The sequence below is a fragment of the Rhinolophus sinicus genome, linkage group LG12, assembly GCF_036562045.2.
Source record: "Rhinolophus sinicus isolate RSC01 linkage group LG12, ASM3656204v1, whole genome shotgun sequence".
In the NCBI taxonomy this organism is placed as follows: Eukaryota; Metazoa; Chordata; class Mammalia; order Chiroptera; family Rhinolophidae; genus Rhinolophus; species Rhinolophus sinicus.
This window is the reverse complement of record NC_133761.1, coordinates 59,027,336-59,049,689: the sequence shown is the minus strand read 5'-3', so window position 1 is coordinate 59,049,689 and position 22,354 is coordinate 59,027,336. Positions and strand designations below refer to the sequence as shown.

At 45.0% G+C, this 22,354-nt stretch overlaps 1 protein-coding gene across 3 annotated transcripts in view; it reads left to right on the top strand.

Annotated features, from left to right (window-relative positions):
* Positions 1 to 22,354, top strand: part of TGFB2 (transforming growth factor beta 2) — a 74,392-nt gene that overhangs the window by 27,847 nt on the left and 24,191 nt on the right. For all 3 annotated transcript variants that reach the window (XM_019742637.2, XM_019742716.2, XM_019742790.2), the window contains one exon: positions 20,185 to 20,348. In XM_019742637.2, the coding sequence (XP_019598196.1) occupies positions 20,185 to 20,348 (164 nt within the window). The remainder of the gene's footprint in view (positions 1 to 20,184; positions 20,349 to 22,354) is intronic.

Sequence of the window (22,354 nt, the reverse complement as noted above, 5' to 3'; positions counted from 1 at the left end):
CTCCCAGGAACTAGGAGCTTAAGTCCATCCCCAATTACGGTACACAGAAGCAGCAGTGTGGTGGAATGGTTAAGGGCACACACTCCAGAATAAAATAGCTTAAGTCTCTTGGTCTGGGGGGAAAGCAGTCTACTCTGGACGTGAAGTCCACCTGGCCTAAAATATAAATCATTTCTATATTGGAAACTGATGTGCGTATCTACGTAGTGCTCTGTAGGGTCTAAACTGAAAAGAGCCATCAGCACGCCAAGTTCTCTTTCGATAGCTTAAAAAAAAAAAAGCCCCTTTGATTAGCAAACAGTACAAATGTTTATAGAGTTGGAGGATTTTTAATATCTTTATTTGAATTGCACAAAGCAGCCAAATATAGTTTGGCCCTGGGCTGCAGTGTGTACGTGTCCGGGTGCCAAGCATTCCAGACCTGTTACCTTGTAAGTGTAATATTTACCAGATTTTTGCTTCATCTGGAGATGAAGAGCAGAGCTGAGCAGAGTGGGGGTGGGGCGGGCTGTTGGGAAGGGAGCTCGGTGTTTGGAGGAACCCCTGAGCGAGTAGGTAGCTGGGAAGGTGAACGGAGAGTTGCCAGAAACAGCTCTTTTTGCTGGCAACTGGGAATCTAGGAAAAAATAATAGAGGCTAACATGCTGGGATGCTTACCACGTGCCATTGCTTTCGTAGTCCTGTTTCACCCTCACTACTCGACGTACTTGCTACCTCATCCCCATTTTATAGACGGAAAAGGACAGTTTCAAGAGTTAAGGAGATTGCCCAAGGTCCAGTTCCAAGGTCTGTCTTGACTTTTACTTTAGTAAAACTGGTACAGAGAAGGGAGAAGAGGAGCCCGAAGGCGCCAAGACACTCCCTTCACCCTCCCTATATTCTCACTTCCTCTCATGTTCCCAACCGCCCTGCCAGGCAAGTGTCATTCACATTTTACAAAGGAGGAAACTGAGGCCCAAAGCGGTGAAGAGCATTTTGCCCAAGGCCAGCTTGGAAGTGGCAAAGTCAGGAGTAGAGCATCTGGGGATGCTGAATCCCAAACCTTGAATCTCTGAGTTACAGCACGGCGTCTTCATTAGGGCTCCAGTGCCAAGATTACAAACAAAACCAAACCCTAAACCTCTGGACAAGCACAGCTATCTGTCATGCCCCCCAAAGAGAAGGGGCTTGAGGCAGAGTTCCAGACAGTCTGTACCGAGCTACGTATGTTAATAAACAGAGCTGGTAAATGAGATAATGTTATTAGGTGTGTGTGTGTGTGTGTGTGTGTGTGTGTGTGTGTGTGTGTGTACACAGTGGAGAAATTATAAGCTAAAGCTGGGGAGAATTATTTTCAACTTGAAGAGATCAGCAGTTGCCAGAGAAGCACATGCGTCATGTCCCATATTTCAGATTTATCATCACTTGATCTGATGAGCAAATGGTGATAAGACAACCAAGGTCAGCAAAAGGAGATGGTGAAAGCTGGTTCTAGTTCTTTCTGCTCGTTCCAGGTGGGGGCTGCCATTAGGACCCTCAACATAGCTGTACTTTTTTTTGGGGGGGGCGGGGAGCATTGGAAACAGCCCCTCACTCCCACCCCTGAGCACTCAGGGCTGCCTTCCAACAAGGCTGGAAATAAAAACAGAAGAACCTTCTCGCCCGAGGTCCCTTGCCATAAGCCCTCATTCTGCTACTGTTCCCTTTGTTTCAGGGGATGATGCTTTGGTTGAATATCACCCAAAATGCAGTATTTTTAGCTGAAGGTGGAAAATTATAAAATCAAAGGTGTGAAATAAAGCTCTCTGGTTAGCGCTGCCAGTGGAAGAATAAAACCCCCCATGTAGGGAGAGTGTACTCCAAGACACACCTTCCTTTCAGAGGTTGGGGGGGGGGGCACTGATTCATCAACATGGGAAACAGATAAGGTGCCTGGTGGAAGCACTTGGTTTCACTTCCAAATTAACATAGGTAATCAGGTTATTTCTTTGTGGAAATTCAGATTTTTTTTTTCTCTACTGGCTTTGTAGCACTCCTGTGTCCTGTTGGACATTTGGGCACAGGAATGGAATCCAAAGAATGTTTTTCCCTCATTTCAAACCTTAAAGCAGAAGAGAGTGGAGTAATTTGCCTGTAGTGAAACAGCCAGGGTTTAGGGAAAGGAATACGGATTAAGTAAAGGAGGACCAACTCCTGCTCCCAACACGATGCTAAGGCCATCTTCAAATACCACCTCTGGTTTCCTCCAGAGTCCTGCCTCTCATCCGCGTAGCATCCGTCCTGTACGGAGGTGTGGTGTGCTGTGTCTCTTTTGGTCACTCATCTCAGCTTTTGAAAATAAATGTTTATGGGGTGAGGAGGTTGTTATATGGCACAAGCCGGCTGTAAATTATTTTTAGAGTCTTCTTGGAAATAACTGGGTTTTTGCATTCAACACTAGCTGCTCAGGAGAGGTTTTAAGGAAGACTAGGAAGCAGAAGGAAAGGCAGTTCCCAAGCAGCAGGAAAGAAAACGATGTGAGAGAGCCTGAAACATTTAGATGCTGCCCTGGGATTATTACAGGAAAGCTGTAGAATTGGATTTCTGATGTAAATAGAGGTTTAATTGGAAGACTGAGCAAAAATGAACCCACATTTAGACAGGATCTGAAACCTCTGTGTTGTCACTGTATAACCTTCCATGGATTTCTAATTGATCTTAGAAGGGACCAAAATGCAGGGGAAAGCAAGTGTCTTTTTTTTTTTTAATGTATCATCTATTGTAAATATGAACCTACATTAAGAAAAACACAAGAACATTTTGAGATGCAGTAACAAGACTGATGATTTGCCCTGTAGTGATGCCTTTTCTTTCTGATGGGAAAGAAGGTGACATGGGGAGAGGGTGGTCACAGGCCTTCTGTGTCACACAGGCTCCTCTTAGCTTCAACAAACAAATAGGAATTCTTACCCAAGAGTGGCAGTCCTTGCATGAGCCGTTCATCCCCTTAACCACAGTATTTGGGAGGTTTTCTTACTGAAGAATTTTAACACAGCTAAATGCCAGAGGACTTGTGAGATGTGGTCATATGTCCCATGGAGTTAGAAGTTTCAACAAAATGAACCACAAGCTTCTGAAGAACTTCCCATGAAAAGCATTTTTGGAGTAAAAAAAAAAAAAAAAAAAAAATGCTGCCTTTGGACTTTTCCCACCTACAAAGGCAGAAAATAAACACTAACAAAAAAGGACCACATTTTGGAGCTTCCCCCTAATTGTGAAATGACACAAGAAGGCCTTCCCTTCACTTTTTCCTTCATTGCGACATTGCAGAGTTTGTCACTCATGGTGATTTTGTGGTGGTGTGATTGTTCCATACAGATGAGATATAGAGAACGTTTATTTAAATAATATAAAGTCAGTACTGGGTATTTTTCCCCCTTCTCTTCCAGAACATCTTGATTCATTTTATATATATATATGGAATTAAGAGCTATAAGTGTTTTGAATGCACGGGGTACGTGTTTTATTTTTAATGACTGTATCCTATCTTTCACTATTTTATAGGACTAGAAGTCACAGTCTTTTTCATGTAGATAATTAAGATAGCTATGTATGTTGGAATGGAATGAGAATAACTTGAGATGGAAAAAGGTATGTGGGATATTCGAAAACTGAGAAAAGCAAGTATGCCAAATGTTCTATGGATGATAAATGAGATTGGGTATAACAGGGGTCTCTCTTACCTTTTCAAGTGAAGTTCTAAAAATAGTCCATTGTAAGTCACTTCCACTCTGGCTCCATACTTTTTAGTTCTGTGACCGTAGATAAATTATTTAATCCTTCTAAGCCTTAGCTTCCCCCTCTGCAAAACGGAAATGCAAACAGCATGCACCTCGTAGGGTCCTTGTGAGTCTTAATGGAGAGAATCCAGGCATGGCTCATAGTTGCTGTTGGCACCTTACATATTGGGAGGCTGACTTTCCAGGCAGTAGATTCACCTGGCTCTTGGCTCACCTCACTCTTCCTTAAGCTCAAGGGCCATGTTCAGTCATTCACTTCCCTCGGGTCTGGCCCAAAAGGGACAGAAGGCTAAACTCAGAGCTGTTGAGAATGAGCGGTTAAAATTCAACGTGGAGGATGACCTAGGCTTGTGGCTGGTGACGGTGTTTCAGCGAAGCTAGAACAAATGAGTGTTGGCAGCAGGTGATGGTAATGGAGGCTCTGGGAAGGCATCACTCCAGAGACTGATGATATTGTGACCGACATGACTACCCTGAGAATGGCTCTGGTTCTGGGCATTGAAATCCGAATTTTCAATGTAGATAATTAAGATAGCTACGTACGGTGGAATGGAATGAGAATAACTTGAAATGGAAAAAGCGTTGCCGGTATGTGGGATATTTGAAAACTGAGTTTGAGGTGACGTGGTGAGTGGGAAGAACACCTAAGGGTTAGGGCCTGAGTTCGATCATCACTTACAAGTACTTTCTGGTTACAAGCTCTGAGCCTCAGTTTCCTTATTTGCAAAGTGGGAGATCTACCCCCAAAGTTATAGCTGGATTCGATCACATAATGTAAGCAAATGCTTGTTCTCTTTGGATGAGCTCTGGGGATTTATGGAGAGCACGTTCTTCTTCAGTGACAACCAAGAAAAAGTTCAAGTATAGTTATGGGCCTTGTACACGTTTATCACCTCACATTTAACAAAGCACGTTCACGTACATCATCACGTTTGAGGCTGATAAGAGCCCTGTGCCCTGGTCACCAGTTCACAAGGCACAGAGAGGTTATGGAGTCTTCCCCAAGGCAGAGGCAAGAGGGAACTATTACTAAGAAGTGATAGTCCTGGGAGTAAACCATTCATCCCTTAAACCATGAGGTCTGGGAATTTTTTACTGAAGGGTTTTAATACAACCACATGTCAACACTGACACCAAAGTCTCCTTCCTCAGCTGCAACAGACAGCGTTAGATCAGGAGCTAGAAAATCACATGAAATGTCCTTGCCTGGTGAAAAGGAGTAATAACACCGGCCTCACGTCAGCTCCTTCAAAACCTACACCAGGCTTACCAGGAGCTCAGTCTCTGAACTCTCAATGGGAAGACAATTGAAGAATCAAACTGCTAGAACCAGACTTGTCTAGAAAGCACAGTGTCACAGGTCGTCAGGGTGGTCACATTTTAAAGCTCGTTTCCTTGAATCTTGTATGAGACTGACTGCCCCAAGGGAACTTACGAGCTTTTTCTGTGCACAGTTCTGACCCGTAGAAGGCTCTTCATTTACTGAGCTTGGGTTATTCTTCTGGGACTTTCCACCCCTGGTCCTTGAAATACTACAGAACAAGGGGAGGGGAGGGGACTTAGGGCCGTGTAAAGACTGTGGACGTGGGGTAGGATAGACTTGGCTTGCGTTTTCCAGCCACTTTTCTGTTCTATTTCTTGCACAAGTCACTCGCCTGCTCGAAACCTCAGTGTTTTCCTTTGCACACTGGGAGTGGTGGCGTGTGTGACTTATCGAACATAAGCACTGTCAATGAGATAACACTTATATTATAAATGAGATTACGTCCAAGGAAGCGCTTTGTAAATTGTACGTGAATCTGGGTACCTGTAATAGCGAAATCACTAGAAGTCTCCTTGGATAGTTTGTTTATATGCAAGTCATCTGATGGGTCAACAAATCGAGGGAATGCAAGAGTCATTTTCCAAGACGTGTCCTACTGAGTCAGGCTCACATTCCTGCTAGTTATAAACTGAGGAGCAGAGGCAGACCCGGGACAGTACTGCTTTGTTTGAATCTGTGAGGCAGAGAAAAGGCTGGCTCCCATCACAGGATTTTGGACATTGCTGCCATTTTGACATATGTGACCTTTTCTTTGTTCCTGGTTGGGAGGTCGTATTGGCATCAGACTCTGAGAGTAGGTGCAGGCTTTCCTGCTCGGCTGCCACTGGTCGTTCATAATATAAGCTTACATTTATTGAGCACTCACTGTGTTCAGATCCATTACCTTAGATCCCCCTTCCGAGCAATTCTTAGAGGCAAGAGTTAGTATTGTCACATTTGAAAGGTACAGAAATGAGTCCGACTCCTTGCTTTCATGCTGCTCCCCTCTCTCAGGTAAAAATCTAAAGGTTTTTATATAATACACAATATGATTAAGTGTTTGGGGCAAAGAAGGATGCAATGGATTCTGGAAGAGCTGGAAAGTCTTCTGAAAAGAGGCGATACAACGGCTGGATGAGTAGAGTTTGCCAACACGTACGGGGTTTCTAGTTGAAGGACTAACGTGGCCGAGGCATAGTGGTGTCACTCCCTGTCGCGTTTGGAGATTGGAAGTAATACGGTGCATTTAGGGTTTGCGGCAAAGTCCACTGTGGCAGGGGTGGGAGGGGAGACGGCAGCATGCTCATGGAACTGAAACTTAGGTTGGGGTCACAGGGTACAAAGCAAGGCATGTCATGAAGTTGTCTCTCTGAGGTATTTGAAAGTCGTCATCGAGACTTTCCCTGGTGAGAGGCTGAGAGAGAGTTAAGGATGACTAAGAAGGAAATGGCCTTGTTTAGTACCAGGATGCTTAAATCGTAGAAAAGGCACGCCAAGCTATAGCAGAGTTGCTGATGTCTCATCTGGAACCCCCACGACCCCAAGGGTAGGCATTGACTCTCCAAGCCTTAGATGGAAGAGTCTGGTCCAAGCCCAATATCTCTTTAGACGTGAGGGAACTGAGGCCCGGAAAGTTGCCGATGGTCCATAGAGAGATCTACAGAGAAATTATACCGCCCTGTCCTGTGCATGCTCACTTCTCAAAAGCCCCTCCCGTATGGTGCACTTCAGAGCCCTTCAGAGCCTAAATGGCCACTGTCTGAGACCTGTTCCCTCTTGATCCTCTCACTTCCCTTTGCTCACACTAGACTTGTGAGCAAAGGTGGTCTGATTGAGGGCTGGGGACATAGGACTGACTCGTGTTGACTCTCTATGTACATAGTAGATGCATAAAGGCTTTTCAGGATTCTGGGATGTTTTCAAGGTGCTGAATGTGCCGTGAAGCTCATGTCTCTGCCTGTGTCCCCTTCCCACTAACACTCTCCCCATCGCTGTTATTCTTCAGAGAAATGAGTACAGCTTGGAAGGCCCACTGAGAACCAGACCATGCCTCCATGTCCTCTGCAAGATCAGAAGCTGTAGTTAGGGGACCCTGTCTACCCACAGAACAATGGAGAGAACAGGGTGTGAGGTCAGACAGTGTATAATTAAGCAGAGCTACGGAGAAGGCATCTCTGCCTCTGTGAGGCCATCTTGGGGGAAGAGAGGTCACAGATGGTTCCCCACATCCAGAGGGAAATTTTAAAAGTGCTATAATCTCCTGGGCAATTGTGGAGTCTCTTTGAACACTGAAAACTGATTTTGTTATTGAGGGTGAGGGTCAAAAAGCATCTCGGAGTCTTTGCTATGCCCACTGCCACAGTAGCCGGTAGTCCAGTCTCCCCTCACCCACCATGGAAGAAAGAGCAGACTATTCTAAAGACCTCTTACATCCCCTGCTGAACCACAGGGAACCTGGCCTCTCCCTGCTTCTCTCATCTCTAGGTCATCCCCAAAGTACCAGTCACAGAGAAGGATTGTATGTCATGATCCCTGAGGTGGCTGCCTGAACAGAAGTCACTTTCTCCATCTTGGTCCCTTGTAGGTATGCTGATCCTCAGGCTTCTGTGCATTTAGAGGAAGGTGCTTCCGCTCTTGGCACTAGGATGGCTATTCACAAGGAAGAGAAAACCGCTCTCCCCAGAGCGCCAGAGCCAGGTGAAAAGGCAGCACGTTCATTTCAGTGGTGTTGTCTCTCTTCAAGGTGCAGCATCACAAAGGTCTCACAACTGGTCTCCCCAGGCTGCTGTGCCTTCACTTTAGAATGCATCCCGTGGGGACCGGGCTGTTCCACCAGCTGCTTTCTATCTTACAGGGAGGCGATTCCTGAACTGGTGTCAGAGGACGAGCATTGCATAAGCACTGAGAAGTCCAGACAATCAGTTAAATGAAACCATTGGGCCTCTGAGCTGGGGTGTCCTCAACAGTGGGATAGGGATGACACTACCTAGTTGTCGGGGTTGTCAGGCTCAGATGATATGATAGATGTGACCGAGCGTTGTGCAACATAATGGCCTATGACGATGCAAGGGATTGTGAGTAAGTCATCCTCATGGTGTGACTTAGCTGTTTGAGAACAGGATTCATGTCCTTTGGTTTTGTGACATTTATTGAGCACCTATTGTGTGCTAGGAGGCTCTGTCCTAGGGCTGGAGCTAGGACACAGGACTGGGAAGATGACAGTTGCAGCCCCAGCGCTTGGTGAAATTTACAAAGGTCCCTCCTCCCCCCCAAAAGAGCCGGTCCCTCCAGTACTGGTCCCATGGGCAGCCTTGTCAGGAAGGCCTAAACGGAGCTGTCCAGGGAGGTGCGATAGATGTGTGCAGACTGTTCCCTCTCCCTCCGTGATTTCCAACCCTTACCGTGGACATAACCCACTCCCTGCTCAAGAGAATTCTCGTGCTGTCTAAGTGCACTTACACAGAATTGAGAGCTGTTACCAGGGTTCCCTGGTCAAAAGTCCTCTGGCAATCAGCGTACCCAGGACAGTGTCACCTGGGTCCAATGTATTTTGCTCTTTATCGGTAAACTTTCATTCACTTGCACACACGAAAGCTAAATTAATGTATTCCTATGAGATTATGGACCTGGCTATTTTCTCACTTTCCTGACACAGGAAAATCTTTCAGACATGGTAGCTAGCCTTTAAAAAGAACCTAATGATACACTTGAAACTAATGTAACATGATGCGTCTGTTATATCTCCATAAAGAAATAGTCTGGTGAAATCAAGGTACTAGGGCAAGAAATGGGTGTCTTCAGGGACATAACTCACAAACCCTGACATGGTAAATGCTATTCCCGTGACTTCACGGTATTCTGAGGGTATTACATGTAGGTAAGCCTTCTGCTGGTTTTGTGTAAATGGTCCATGTCTGTACCTTCGTTTGCTCCTTATTTGAGTCTGGGTTTGTATGTGTGCATACACCACTGTGGTGCTCGGGGAAGTCTATGCTTTCTCCCTAACACAGTTAAGAAGCACTGGCTTTATTCAAAGAGCTTTTCTTCTTTAAGGACGACTTAGGAAATGCTTTTTAAGAAGTGTAGGAGAGCCGTGGACTTGGAACTTAATACAGGCATTTATCCTGCCCCATCTACACAACCGCCTGGCAGAAGACAGTGCAGAGAGCTCCAGAAACCACCCGAGTTTTGACCCCTGTCAGCAGGAAAGACTTCTGAAGGCTTCTAAGGAAAACAGAGAGAGCTTTAAGACAGAGCTTAAACTTCCCTAAAGAGAAGAAACTCATTTTTTTTTCCCCTTAAGAATACTTTTTTCTCCAAATTACAGTGCTTCCATCTTTGCTGGGGTATAAAATAAATTGGAGCTGGTTGGAGTAATTCTTTGGACATCCTGGCTGTTAGCATTTAATCCGTTTTCTTTCCCAGTGTCCCTAAGAACAGATCGAAATGTGTATGTTGTATAGCCTCTGTACACCCAAATCACAAGATTGAAGCGCAACTGCAGGGCTTGCTCTCAGACAATTACATAAAAATAACACATTTTATTTAAACATTTTAAAGTCTGTAAGCCATGGTCCAGTTCTGCAGTGGAGATTCTTAAAGACTCTTCCTCCCCACCCTCCCCAACCTCCCCAAACGGTGGCCTGACCTTGAACAGAAAGCTGCTTAGCACCCAAATGAACACGGTTTTTTAAAACAAGCCTAACTCGCACAGCTCCGTTCCAGAACTCGTTAATGCCACAGTTCATCTGGATTCCTATAATTCCTGTACGTTCCTATATCTTAATTGCCCATAACCGTGTTGCCAGTACAAACAGGATGGGGGACCAGTACACGCTCTTAAGGAATACATCGACCAACCCTAAGAAAGCACCATCCTTTGAAACTCTAATTGTGTTTGTCAGGTACTGCATGACCTTCTACTGAAATGCTAACAAAGATATCTAATAACTGAAAATTCCGTCAGAGCAACTCTTACTGCTTACCATCTTTCCGTTCCAGTTTCAAGGCTATCATTCAGCATAAAGAACAACTCAGACCTTTCATTCAGCTTTTCCAAGCAGTATATTTGGAAACGAACCCTCAGAGTGCCGATTAATAGGGGATTAATGGGCATTCTGGGGTGAGGGGGCTTCTGGATCCTTCCTCAGTCTTGTCCCATTGACCGTTTTCTTTGGTGATATGCAGTAAGACACAGCTGGTCTGCTCATTCACCCTGAAGGAAATGGGCCTACGCCTGGGCAAACAGTTTTGTCGTGGTAGTAGTGTGATTTCACAGCGCAAGGGGCTCTTGGCCTAGAGACTGGGCCGTCCCCCTTGGAGACGAGCATAGAGAAAACACCTCGGAAGGAGGTAGTTCTGGTATGGATTCAGGTCTGTGTTCACCTAACTAATCTTAGAAACTTTATTCATGATCTGTGAATCTAGGGAATTGAATGAAATCGGTACTAAATATCTGTCTGATTTTAAGACTGTCTTCTGCAAAATCATTTAACAAATGAATGCACAGGTTTACCAAATTAAACTTTAAATCCATCTTAGCATATTTGAAATGAGGACTCAAGTCACATAAGTACACATTGAATAGGGGTACGTTGTAACATTTGCACAGAAAAAGCCTCAGAGTAGAAAACATAAGATAATGGCATCTGTAAAATAGTTTGTGTGGAATGACCAAAGAGTTGTAATTTATTATGTATTCAAAACACATGGAAAATAAGATATAAGTGCAAAGGTTCAAAAACGAGAGAGAGAAAATAATTGTTGGGATGCATGAATAAAAAGTTCCACAATAAAGAAGGTAATAGTTCTACTTTATTCTGCTTTGCGACTTATGTTCAGATTGAAAGGTTCAGATTTAAGATTGGAGCAGAGACGAGAACATCCACAAAAGTAAAAGGTTTTCAGGAAAAGTAAAGAAAGGAAATAGGCATGTTTGCTTAGAAAAGAAAAAAAGAGGTGGGGCTGGGAGACATGAGAACTGGCTTCAGAATTTCTAAGTAGGGTCAAGTGGAAAGGGGGTAGCAAATCATCTTGTGTGGCAGAACTAGCTCCTCTGGGAAGACTTGTAGGTAAGCAGATCTGAGCCCAAGACAGGGAAGAATTCTTGTACAGCGGGGCATCAGAGACCATAGTACACCATCCACCTGAGTTCTGAGTTCTCTGTCATTGAAGTAGTTCTGGGAGAGGCTGTCTTGTCTTGTCTTGTAAATAAAATTGCAGTAGGAGGAATTCGATACCAAAACATTGAGAGAGCACCAGACAGGTGCCAGGTAGTCCCTTTTGGGTTCTCATTTCTAAGTGCGATGAAGAGCTTCAGAGAGAATGTATGTTGACTGCATTTGATTTTTTTCTCTCTCCAACTGGTTAATGCAGACCATGTATTTCTCTTCCTAGTTAGTCACTCCCAAGTCATGAATTTAATGCGTTAGGAGTAATAGCCCATGCCACTTGGTTAAATTGGTAAATAGCTTGCAATCCTAGCAGGGTGTGCCCTGCTGCTTATTAGCTTAGCTTTAGGGCAGAGTCACAAATCAGCATAGTGCCTCAATGTAATTAGGCGGTTACCTTACAAAGAAGTTAGGCCACAGGCAAGAAGCTCATGGAAAACACAGCAAAACTCACAGTGCAAGACAGGCATTGGCCATTATATGCCTCACTGCTGTAATTTTGGAAAGATTAGAGAAAGATTTTTGGGCTGGTAAGGAGCCACTACACCCATTAAACATGTCAAGCGTCCACCCCAATCATCGTAGAGCTGCAAGGAAAATCCAGTAGTTTCTGGGAAGGGGAAGGTTGAAGTTTGTTTGGTCTGGGATAAGAGTGCTCTCTTTGCAGCAATGAGTGAAAATGTCCAAGATTGGGTATTTTAATCCTTATTCTGCCAACATTTTGCATCATCCTGAAAAGATTTTACTCCTTAGTTTTCCAGTCTGTAAAAAGAGATTAAACATTACGTGGGCTTCTCATCCGTTAGGAGATTAAAGATGATACTCTAAATTTCCAAGTTTAATGCATTAGTGGAATCAATACGTCTTGCCTTCCTTCTGTTGACCTTGTAGGGAGCCATTGCTAAATTCTGGACTAGAAGTATGAATAACAACGACGTGGAGTCACTGACCCTTTGACACGCCCCTAGTGGACCCAAACCATGACTATTTTGCCCCCTGGATATTGCAGAGAAGAAAAAAGGAAAGCAAAGTTTGAAGAGAAGTAAGAAAAAGAGGAGAGAAAGAATGTAGAGCAAAGGAAGGGGAGAGGATAAGAGAAAAAGAAAAAAAATAACCCAAGCACCCCCAAAACCAAGAGAGCTTTATGTGCTTTGAGGAATGAAACTGTTCTATCTCACTCCTCAATTGCCTGTTCTAACCATGAGGACAGCCTGCCACGGTGAGGCCATTCCGAAGAGATAGGTCACATTTGTGGTCCACCTGGCCACTGAGTGGGCAGGAGCCCCATCCATGCTCATTGTCCCTGACTCGCCTGTAAGTGACCCACTGGCCTCCCAGCACAAGAGTTGGCCCGCCCCTTTCCACAACCAAACATGTCACAGCAAAAAGCCCAGCACTCTTGACACAAATTCCCTACGTCCTGAGCATGAGGAGAAACGTAGAGGCATTGGAACCAAGTAGCTGTCTCTTTGTAGGTGGGGTGTTACGAGGGTGATGGACACGTTGCAGCAGAAACTAGAAACCTCGAGTCTGTCACAGTTCAAGGAAACCAAACCACCCTGGGCCAGCACCACTGTTATTTTGCTTCGGTTGCCCTGTGGAAGAAGGGGCCCGAACGCTCATGCTGACAGTCCCCACGGTCTCAAATAGCAGCTAGATGAAGGCCAAGTGGCATACGCTGATGCTGACACAATCAGACTCCCAGCTGCCAACAGCACATCAAGTCTGACACCGTCCCCCTCGTGGAGACGCCCACTTCTCGTCGCAGATGCTCTGGTGCTCTGTTACATTTAATAGGGAGGATGGCCGGAGAGAACATCAGAAACCACTGCTGATGCCTGTTTATTTCTCAGTCATTTTGTGTGAAATTGCTGTGACTTGAATGTGAGCAGCGTTTGGGATGTGGTAGTGAAACAGAATCCATGTCCATTGTGCCAAGACAAATTTCAGGAAACCCCAAAACACAATTGTCTTGGTTTCTTGCTGGCTCTGCGTGCACACAAATAGAAGCTGGTTTGTTGCCCTCCGACCATTGGTGGGTTGCTTGTCTTACCGCCCACTGGGGAATGTCTAATGAACCCCAAACTACTCCCCTTAAAGTTGGGGATGTCAGGAACGAGGGGCCACTACACTCATTAAGCATGTCAAAAGTCCACACCAATTACTGTAGAATTACAGGAAAAGTGCCGTCATTTCTGGAAAGGGAAATGGGGAGTTTGTTCATTCCAGGAGCTTGCGGATAAGAGCCAGTGGGTACCACGGGGGCCAGGGGCACTAGGCACCTCTGAATGGGGGTCCAAAATATGCTGAGGAATACTGGTGTCAGCCAAGTGCCTCTGCTGGGGGAACTTTCACACTGAGTTATCCCCCAGAGGTCTTAACCAAGGCCAGTCTTTTAAGGAGCATCAGTGAAAATGCTGGGCCTTGTATTCAAGTTTCTTGAGCTTTATTACAACGTCAAGGTGACCTCTAGTTCAGAAGGAGCCACTTTTTGGTGCCTGTTTTTGCAGCAATGCTCCAACGCAGGTGTTGGTACTTTTGCCTGGGGTAGTATTCATGTCCTCTGCTGGGGTGGGGGTGGGGGGACTCCTCTGTGCAGAAGGCAAGGCATTATGGGGAAAAGCCAGTTTTGATTGAAGGGCTAACCTCACTCTCCTTGCTCTTAATTGTTTTATCTGTGAAATGAGGACGAAAAACACTTGCTCAGCACAAGTACAGCAGGTGAAGCTGTTATAACAGGGGAGGGAGGCATAGAGTAGAATTCTGAGGCTGCAGGCCACACGTTTTAGGGTGTGGATGGTAGGCTAGAGGTATTTTATTCATCCCTAGCCAGTTGATGACATGGAGTAACATGGGAAGGGAAGCCTGGCCAAGTTCGTTGTAGTCAGACCATAGGCTAGGGCAGTTCATTACCAAACCTGAGGCTAAAACAGAATCACGAGGGATTCACCCAGTAGGTCTGGGATGGAGCCAGGTAATCCGAATGTTAACAAGCTCCCCAGGTGAGCCTGACTAGGTGGTGAGTGATAATCACATAACAGAGGACGTAGGGGGGAAAGCAGTTTGGGGCGGCTTGTCCATGGGAAGCGTCAGGACGAGAATGACGTAATTGACAGAGCCGCGAGTGAGGTGGGTGGCCAGCTAGCTCAACGTGCCCCCAGCTTCAGGACACCCCACTTTCAGGGTGGTGGGGGGCAGGTGTATCTCGACAACACAAGTTCTTCCAGAGAGTTAAGGGTTTCCAATGGTTTTTTTTTTTTTTTTTTCCTTCCTTTTTTATTCTCTTTTTAAAAATTCATAGACAAATTCTTTATATAGTAAGGCAAAATATGACCCTCTGGCGCTACGGAAAGTAACAACTTCTATATGAAGTATTTGGAAACTCCGAAGGGATTTGATGGCTCACCTGTTGTTCAAGCTGAGTCTTATCATTTCCTGCCTGTGCATGAGAATCACCTGAGGAACCTAGAAAAATATACCCTGGTCCACTCTCAGGAGCTGGGTCCCAGGCACCAGTATTTTAAAAAGTTCTTCAGTTTGAAAAAGGTGAAAGGGACTAAGAAGTACAAATTGCCAGCCATAAAAATAGTCCCAGGGATGCAAAGTACAGCATAGGGAAGATGGTCAATAATATTGTAGTAACTGTGTATGGTGCCAGGTGGGGACTAGACTTATGGGGGGATCACTTCGTAAGGAATGCAAACGTCGCTGCATACCTGAAACCAATATAATATTATGTCGACTGTAACTGGTTTTATTTTTCTGTTATAAGAGCCTTAGCACGCTTCTGGCTGCTTCAAATTCTTCTCTGTCTTACTCTTTTTTTTCTATGTGGAATGTCTGATGAAAAGTTTAGATGCTTTTTTTTTAATCATTCAAAAGTATTTCTTGAGCTCCTACTATGCTCTATGGACTTCGGCTGCTTCATTTACCAACAGAGACAAAGATCCCTCTGTGGAGTTGATATTCTATCAGCAGGAGACAGGCAATAATAAATAGAAGACTAATTAGATAAGTCAATTTTATAATATGTTAGAAGGTGATCAGTGCTTTCAAAAAGTAAAATAGTATATCTCGGATGTCCCATAATATTTCTGTCTTTCTTTGTGGATTCCTTTTGTTCTGTCCTTTATTTCAGGGGTTCTCAAACTTTGGGGTACATAAGAATCGCCCAAGGAGTTTGATAAAATGCAGCTACCTGGGCCCTGCCCCATGCCCGCACTTTGAGAACTCCTGTGTAGCACGCATCCTGTAGTAACAGGAGCCTGGGCTGCGTGGTAAGCCTCTTGCAACTTTTCCCCTAGGAGGGAGACGAGCTTGTATTTAAAGTTCAGGTACATGCTGAGTGTGTGGGCAGGAAGACAAACAAAACCTCCAACTCTCTAGCGATTCCTTTCATACGCACACCTTTCCCTTTGAACTACTGACCTTCTGCCTCATCCAGGAAACTCCCCAAGGACACTGAGACCAGTGCCCAGTTTCCCTTGGGGGTTCTGCTCGGTGCCTGCTCCAAGGAAGCTACTGGTAGATGCTAACTGCTGTTTCTTCTCATTCCCTGGCCTCTCCCTATCAGCTTGCTATGTGACCTGGCACTGCTCTCCCCAGCTAGGAGTCAACCAGTATTTTTGGCACCGTGGTTCTCACACTCTGACGGTGTGTCAGACTCTCCTGGATAATCTGTATTTGTCACAGGTTCCTAGGAGAGGCTGACGCAGTAGATCCGGGACCAAACTTTGAGAACCAATGCTTTAGCAAAGGCAACAAATACCCAGAGATCCTGGACCCAAGATCCCAACGTCTGTCACCCTTTCTTTCCTGCCATTTTTTTTGGATGTCACCAACCTAGTCGAGAATAAACAACAGTTAGATTGTTGGGGCCTCGCCTCTTTGGGCATCATGGGGGGATTTCTTTCGGGCCCCACATCTATGTTCTCTGTCAGAGCTCATCACATATTGATGAAGTTGTAAGACCTTTCTTCAGTTTTTGCTCTTCACTAACTTCTTTTTTTTTTTTTTTAAGTAATGGTCATACAAGTATCGTAGTGGAAGGTGGAATTGCTTGATGCAGAGACATTTGGGGGACAGTAGGATTCTCTTGTCGTCCTTTGTGATGATCAGGGTTTAATAGAAAGATGAAATGTTACAGGATGGTGGTAGAGAGTCAGTGAGAATATGTTGGTGACTGTAATTTCTTTCTGCAGGGGAGAGGAATTAGAGTCTATAGAGCCGTTTATAAACTGCTCAAGGTGCTTACACTGGGAGAAGATAATATACAATGAGCTAATAAATGATTTGGAACAGATAAGTCAGCATACAATGCATATAAAGTAGCTTGTGATGAAATCTTATAATTAGGCTTTCTGCGTACTGTGAATTTGCAAACAAGTAACCAGTTAGATTTCCTCATGTTCCCGCCTCTGTCCACTTCCCCAAAGTTTGATTCAGCAGGGATGTGTGGCCAGCGTTGAGGTGAGGGGAACACCATTCCTTTGATGACGTTCTGGAGTCTTCTCTGTGTAAGATTTTCCCCGAGAGGAAGGCACAGGGGAGAACATGGGAAGAGGAGCAGAATCAGCCTCCTGGTCTGAATCAGTCCAAAGTGTGGAGGAAGGAAAATCGATTTGATTGAACCAGAAAAAGTGGGTCAGAAATGGCGAGGAAAGAGCCAGCCAGGACGTGAGTGTGGGTAAGCTGGCCAAGGTCAAGTACAAGTACCCGACCACCTGGCGATGGGGTAGGCACCGGGATGGGAATTCCAGAGGACTTGAGAGAGAACTCCCCTTCCCTCTAAATGAGTTCTTGGAGAAGGCAGAGGAAAAAGCTCCATTCTTCCAAGGCTAAGTGGGTGGATCAGGGCTGCACAAGCCATTAAAACCTCCCCTGCCGCTCTGGTGCCCTGAGCTGGCGAGCGAGCCTGCTGCGTCCCGGCTGGCTGTACATGGACTGCTTTCGCTTCGCCCCACACCGGGCATCCAGAAGCTTTTATGAAGTAAGGGCAGGGTCACAGACCAGGCTAGAGCACTTTGCTGTGATTCCCCTCCCCCACTCCTCCCCAAACACAGACACATTTGGCAAATCATTCAAGTTCCTCAACCCAGCAGGCAGGGGGCTCTTGACCCATAGCGGATGACAGCAGGGGACAGCCAGGACCCACCTTTGGAAGTGGTGGTCAGTTCTTTGGTGGACAGTCTTTATAAAGCGAGCTGGAGCAGAGATGTGTGGATGGCTGCTGTTCTTTCCTGCTGGCCTGGTTGCTTCACTGTGGTGACAAGACCAAAGCAGAGTGGCTGGGGGAGGTGCGGGGTGGGGGGCTGCTGAGCCATCATTTCTCCTCGTGCAGTCACTGCTTCTACTTAAAAACAAGGACCAAAAACGCGGATTTGTGTTATCAGGCAGTTGAAATAGAAACAGCCGCAACGGTTCTGCTAGCCAGAGGGGAGGTGGGCTGTGTGCCAATGTGTAGGGAGCAGAGCAGAATAACCACACTTCACTACCAACCTACTCCTGTAAATATTTGCAAACGTCCCTTCAAAGCTCGAAAGCCTAGGACAGGATCATTGGACGATTTGCTTAGAAGAAGAAGAAACAAAATTGACCTCATGATCCGTGACAGCCATAAAAAGAAAGCGTGTGAATGGGCAGAAGACCAGAAAGGGGGAAAAAAGCGGCTCAAAGTTTAATAAACACAAAAGAGAATAAAAATAAATCTCAAGAGCACTTATTTACACACTTGATGGAAGGATAAGATTGGGGCTGGTGGGTGTGAAAGTGGGTGTTCGTGGAAAGGCCTGTGGGGGTCCCACGGAAAGGGAAAGGGGGGCAGGGAACTACATGTTTACCCTTCCTAATGACAGGAAACACACTGACTGAGCTTTGCACTTCCAGTAGGTTCTTTCAAAGCATCTTTGCAGCTTCTGCTGTCTAATGGGGAGGCCATGGGGAGATGAATGCAGCCACTAGGCCTCTGAAAGGTTCTGGCCAAACTAGAGGGTGTGAAAAGCCAGAGCATGGCCTGGCCTTTCCCAGGCTTTCCTGCTTGGGTGTCCCGCCTGTTTTCAGCTGAGCTGGTTAGACTGGTACCAGCCCATCCAGTCACCTGGGAGTGTGCACGTATGGAGGAAAGATTGTTTTCTTCCTAGCAGCTACCTTTTCAAATTGCTATGCTAGGGGGCTCCAGAAACCTTCCAGCTTATATGAATGTTTGCCCGCCTGAACACTGTCCACCAATTATTTCACGGTAGTAATGCCCTGGGCCATTACTGTGTTGGCACGAATACTTTCTTTTCTCCGAAACCTCGATGCTTTAGATTTTGGGGTTTTGTTTGCTTGTTTGTTTGTTTCTGAGCCTTCTGGTTCACGTGCTACAAAGCCTCACTTCACACAGTCGTTTGTGAAGCAACCATCGAGCCCAGCATGGATCAGAATTCACTGCATCCCCATAAGCTGCTTTCTGAGACTCTAGGACCTGGGGAAAGGGATGGGGCCCAACTCTCTAGCTCTGAGGATAAAAAAGTGTAGAAGTCTTAAGATGAGAAAATCTTGATATGTTTCTAGCATTTTTTTCCATGTAGCCATCAGGGCATGGATTTCCCAAGAAATCACGAAAGGTATTTATTTCTGTTTAAGATCAGCAAGATGGCTCACTTATTTAATAAGAAGTTAGTCTTGCCAATCAGCAGATGCCTGAGTCTGTCAAGGCTCCGTTGATAACCAGTTATGCAAACAGTGGGTATGTGGTGAACTCCATGTGTGAGAGCCCAGTCGTAGGTATGTGGGGAAAAGAAAGACTTGGCAAATACAGTCTCTCTGCCCTCAAGATTCTTCAGATTTCATGGGGGGAAAAAAAATAAACCAACATAATGCAGAAGTAATAAAAACCTTTGTCAAGAGCCATCAACAACTGTGAATGAGTCTGTTATAATAAAGCTATGTCACTGAGGAGGGGGTTGAAGAAAGTAACGGAACCACCTGAGGTGGATGGTGCAAGGAAAGCAAATTTCAGGAGAGTTTGGAAGAGGAGTGTAGACATATCTGTACCAAGTGGCCTGCCCAGCGTAGGTGCTCAATAAATGGGTTTTGTAGAGGAGGCATGGGGACAGAATTAGGACATGCTTTGTTTTTGGTGTTGCCTTTGGCCCATCTTCAAAGGCAGTGGCAGACGACTGCAAAGTAACAACAAAACTCTAGCAACCCATGACATTGTTGTGTGCGCTACGTCTATGTATTTTACATGGCTCAGAATTGAAAGAATTGGGGCTGATTCTTTCCCTTCATTAGGCAAGATTCCCTCACACCAATGGATATTATTCTTGAGTAAAGGATTTTAAGACTGTACTTGGTATAGCCAGTATATGGGCATAGTTTTTTTTTCTTCTTTTTTTAATTCAAATTTCCTCACCATAACTTCACTAGAGGGTGTATTTGGTCACATGTGTGTGAAAAACCCAATGATTGAAGCCAAAAAAAAGATGCAATACACGAACCTGGAGAGAGTAGGACATTTGAATGCCAACATTTCAAGGAAAAAAAATATACAGGCAAACTGTTTGCCATTAGAAGCTATTTTCTTGGCACACATGATTAAAGTGTATGCAAGTCCGACAGCTCTCTCCAGGCATCAACTGTCATGAACGTGCTCCAATGCATAACCATCTAGGATTTTCCACTGCTATGTCAGCTTTCAAAGGATAGGGTTAACTGCATGCCCGCAAATGGAGTTGGAAGTGGTTTGTTAATCTCTATTAATCTGCTACTCCTGTAACCAAATGCACATGTTTATTTTATTTTTTTTTTTCTGGCTAAATTGTTAATGGTATTAAATTGGCCATTGAAAATGAAATCATTCTGTAGATATTTTCCTTATGGTTTCTTGAGACTGTCTCATGCTGCCCGGTCTTTTTTGAGAGAACAATGGATTTTTATCAATTTCAATGATTGCCCTAACTTTTTACAGATGCCATCCCGCCCACTTTCTACAGACCCTACTTCAGAATTGTCCGATTTGACGTCTCTGCGATGGAGAAGAATGCTTCCAATTTGGTGAAAGCAGAGTTCAGAGTCTTTCGTTTACAGAACCCAAAAGCCAGAGTGCCTGAACAACGGATCGAACTGTATCAGGTAAGTTTTGCTTGGGTTGTTTTAATGGACAATCGGCTTGAAGTGTTAGGGTAAAAGTCTTTCTACTGTCTTAGATTTCCTAAGCTGATGATGTAAGCCATGCTGTACATTCACAATCATGACATAGGCCCTCATTTGTCACGCCTCTTACAGGGAGAGATCATTCCTCCATCACTCAGGTAGTTTAGAACCTTTAGAATGAAGTGGTGCAGCTCTGAGCACACTTCAGTGGCTGGAGTACCCGGCCTTGGCTGGGCTTTAATCCAGAAGTCCACCCTCTAATCTGGAAAGTCAGATTACGTAGGCCCAATTCCACCCTAAGGAGACAAGACAGTTGACCTTCCTTTTTTCATCCTACGGCTGTTGTCCCTTTCTCCTCTCCTTTTCTCTTGTTTTCCTCTCTACTGTCGTCTCTTTCCCTCTTTTTTCTTCTGTTTTCTTCCTCTTTGCTACCTCCTGTATCTCATTGACTTCATCCTGTCTCCTTTGGCTCTCTGATTCTGTCTTCTCTTTCCAGTGCTCTCCACCTCTCCACCTCAGCGTATACACCCTTTGTCATCCCTGTCTTCCATTGTTTCAGGCAGCCCAACCATGACTCTCATTTCCCTAAGTCACTGGGTAGTTGTGTCAGAAGAGGATGGTGATGATGATGATGGTGGTGGTGGTGGTGGTGAAGAAGTGCCAAGTGATTGAGATTCCAGAGGTGTTCTTACAAGCTTTTTACTGAAGTGGAGTCTACAGGTAGTAGTGTCAGCGTCACCTAGAAGCTGTGGGAAAGGCTGACGCTCAGGCCCCACCCCAGACTCAGTGAATCAGACCTACATTTTTAACAAGACCTCCAGGTGATTCTTAGGCATATGAAAGCACTGCTGTAGGAGCCCTGAGTCTGTGAGGGAGGTAGACCTATAAGCAGGTCACTTAAATGTGTCATCGTGTCACAGAGAGAAGAGCTTGGAAGGAGCTCACCAGGGAGTTGGTATTTGGGTGGGGCCTTGAGAAGTATCTGTTAAGACAGGATGAGGGATGGTCATTCTTGGCGGAAGGAGCAGCTTGTGCAAAGATAGGGTCTTGAAGGAGCTGGTTGAGGGTACCTGGCAGGTGGTGCCCAGTGACGGGAGGTGAGGAGAGACTGGTGAAAATATCGCCCTCCAGGCAGACTGAAGAGGATCCCTGAGGACCCCATTTCAGAAGGAAGCTCATATGACAATATGACTAACGAGTGGGCTGACTTAAGAAAAGAAAGGAATTGACATTGTATGTGGAAACCTGTAGTTGTCCTGGGTTCTAAACATTTGGAAATTTTATCAGTTTGGATAAGAATTGTCTTTGTATTTATCATGAAAATGGGGAATTACCATAGAAATAAACATTGCATGTGAGATCTCAGAGAATACATTTAAAGTTGTGTTTTTTTCTCCTTTCCAATCATTACTTTTTTAAGTTTAAAGTTTTAGAAACAGTTTTCAAAGACTGGTTTATATGTGAGTTCATGAAAAATAATTCTTACTTATTAAAATGCGTCCTTGAGGAGCTCTCCTTGGAGACCTTCAAATCTTAAAGTGAGCACCTTGAGTGGGAAGGTGACTGGCAAACATGCCACTGCTTCCTGTCACCTAGTGGAGTGTCAGATAGAGTTGGCTTCCTATGTACCAGACTCTCTGCTAAGCACCCCATAGGTATTGTTCCAGGGAATACTCACAGCTACGAGTATACTATGAAGTTTGTATGAGGAGGTCTTCTTATTTTTTTTCCAGAGACAAAATTGACACATGACGTTGTATTAATTTAAGCTGCAAAACATGCTCCATTGGGAATCATAGATTTAAGGTGTATCCCAAGCTTTGGTGGCCATTTTGTCCCATAAAATATAAAAGTGCTCTTTCGAGAGTCAGAATACTGGTCTGGAAGGACCTAAGACAGCATTTCTGTGAGTGAGTTCAGAGTTTGTCTTGTCTAGAGCTGTGCAACTATCGATCCTTCCTGCTTGGGAGAATTAGGACACCTGA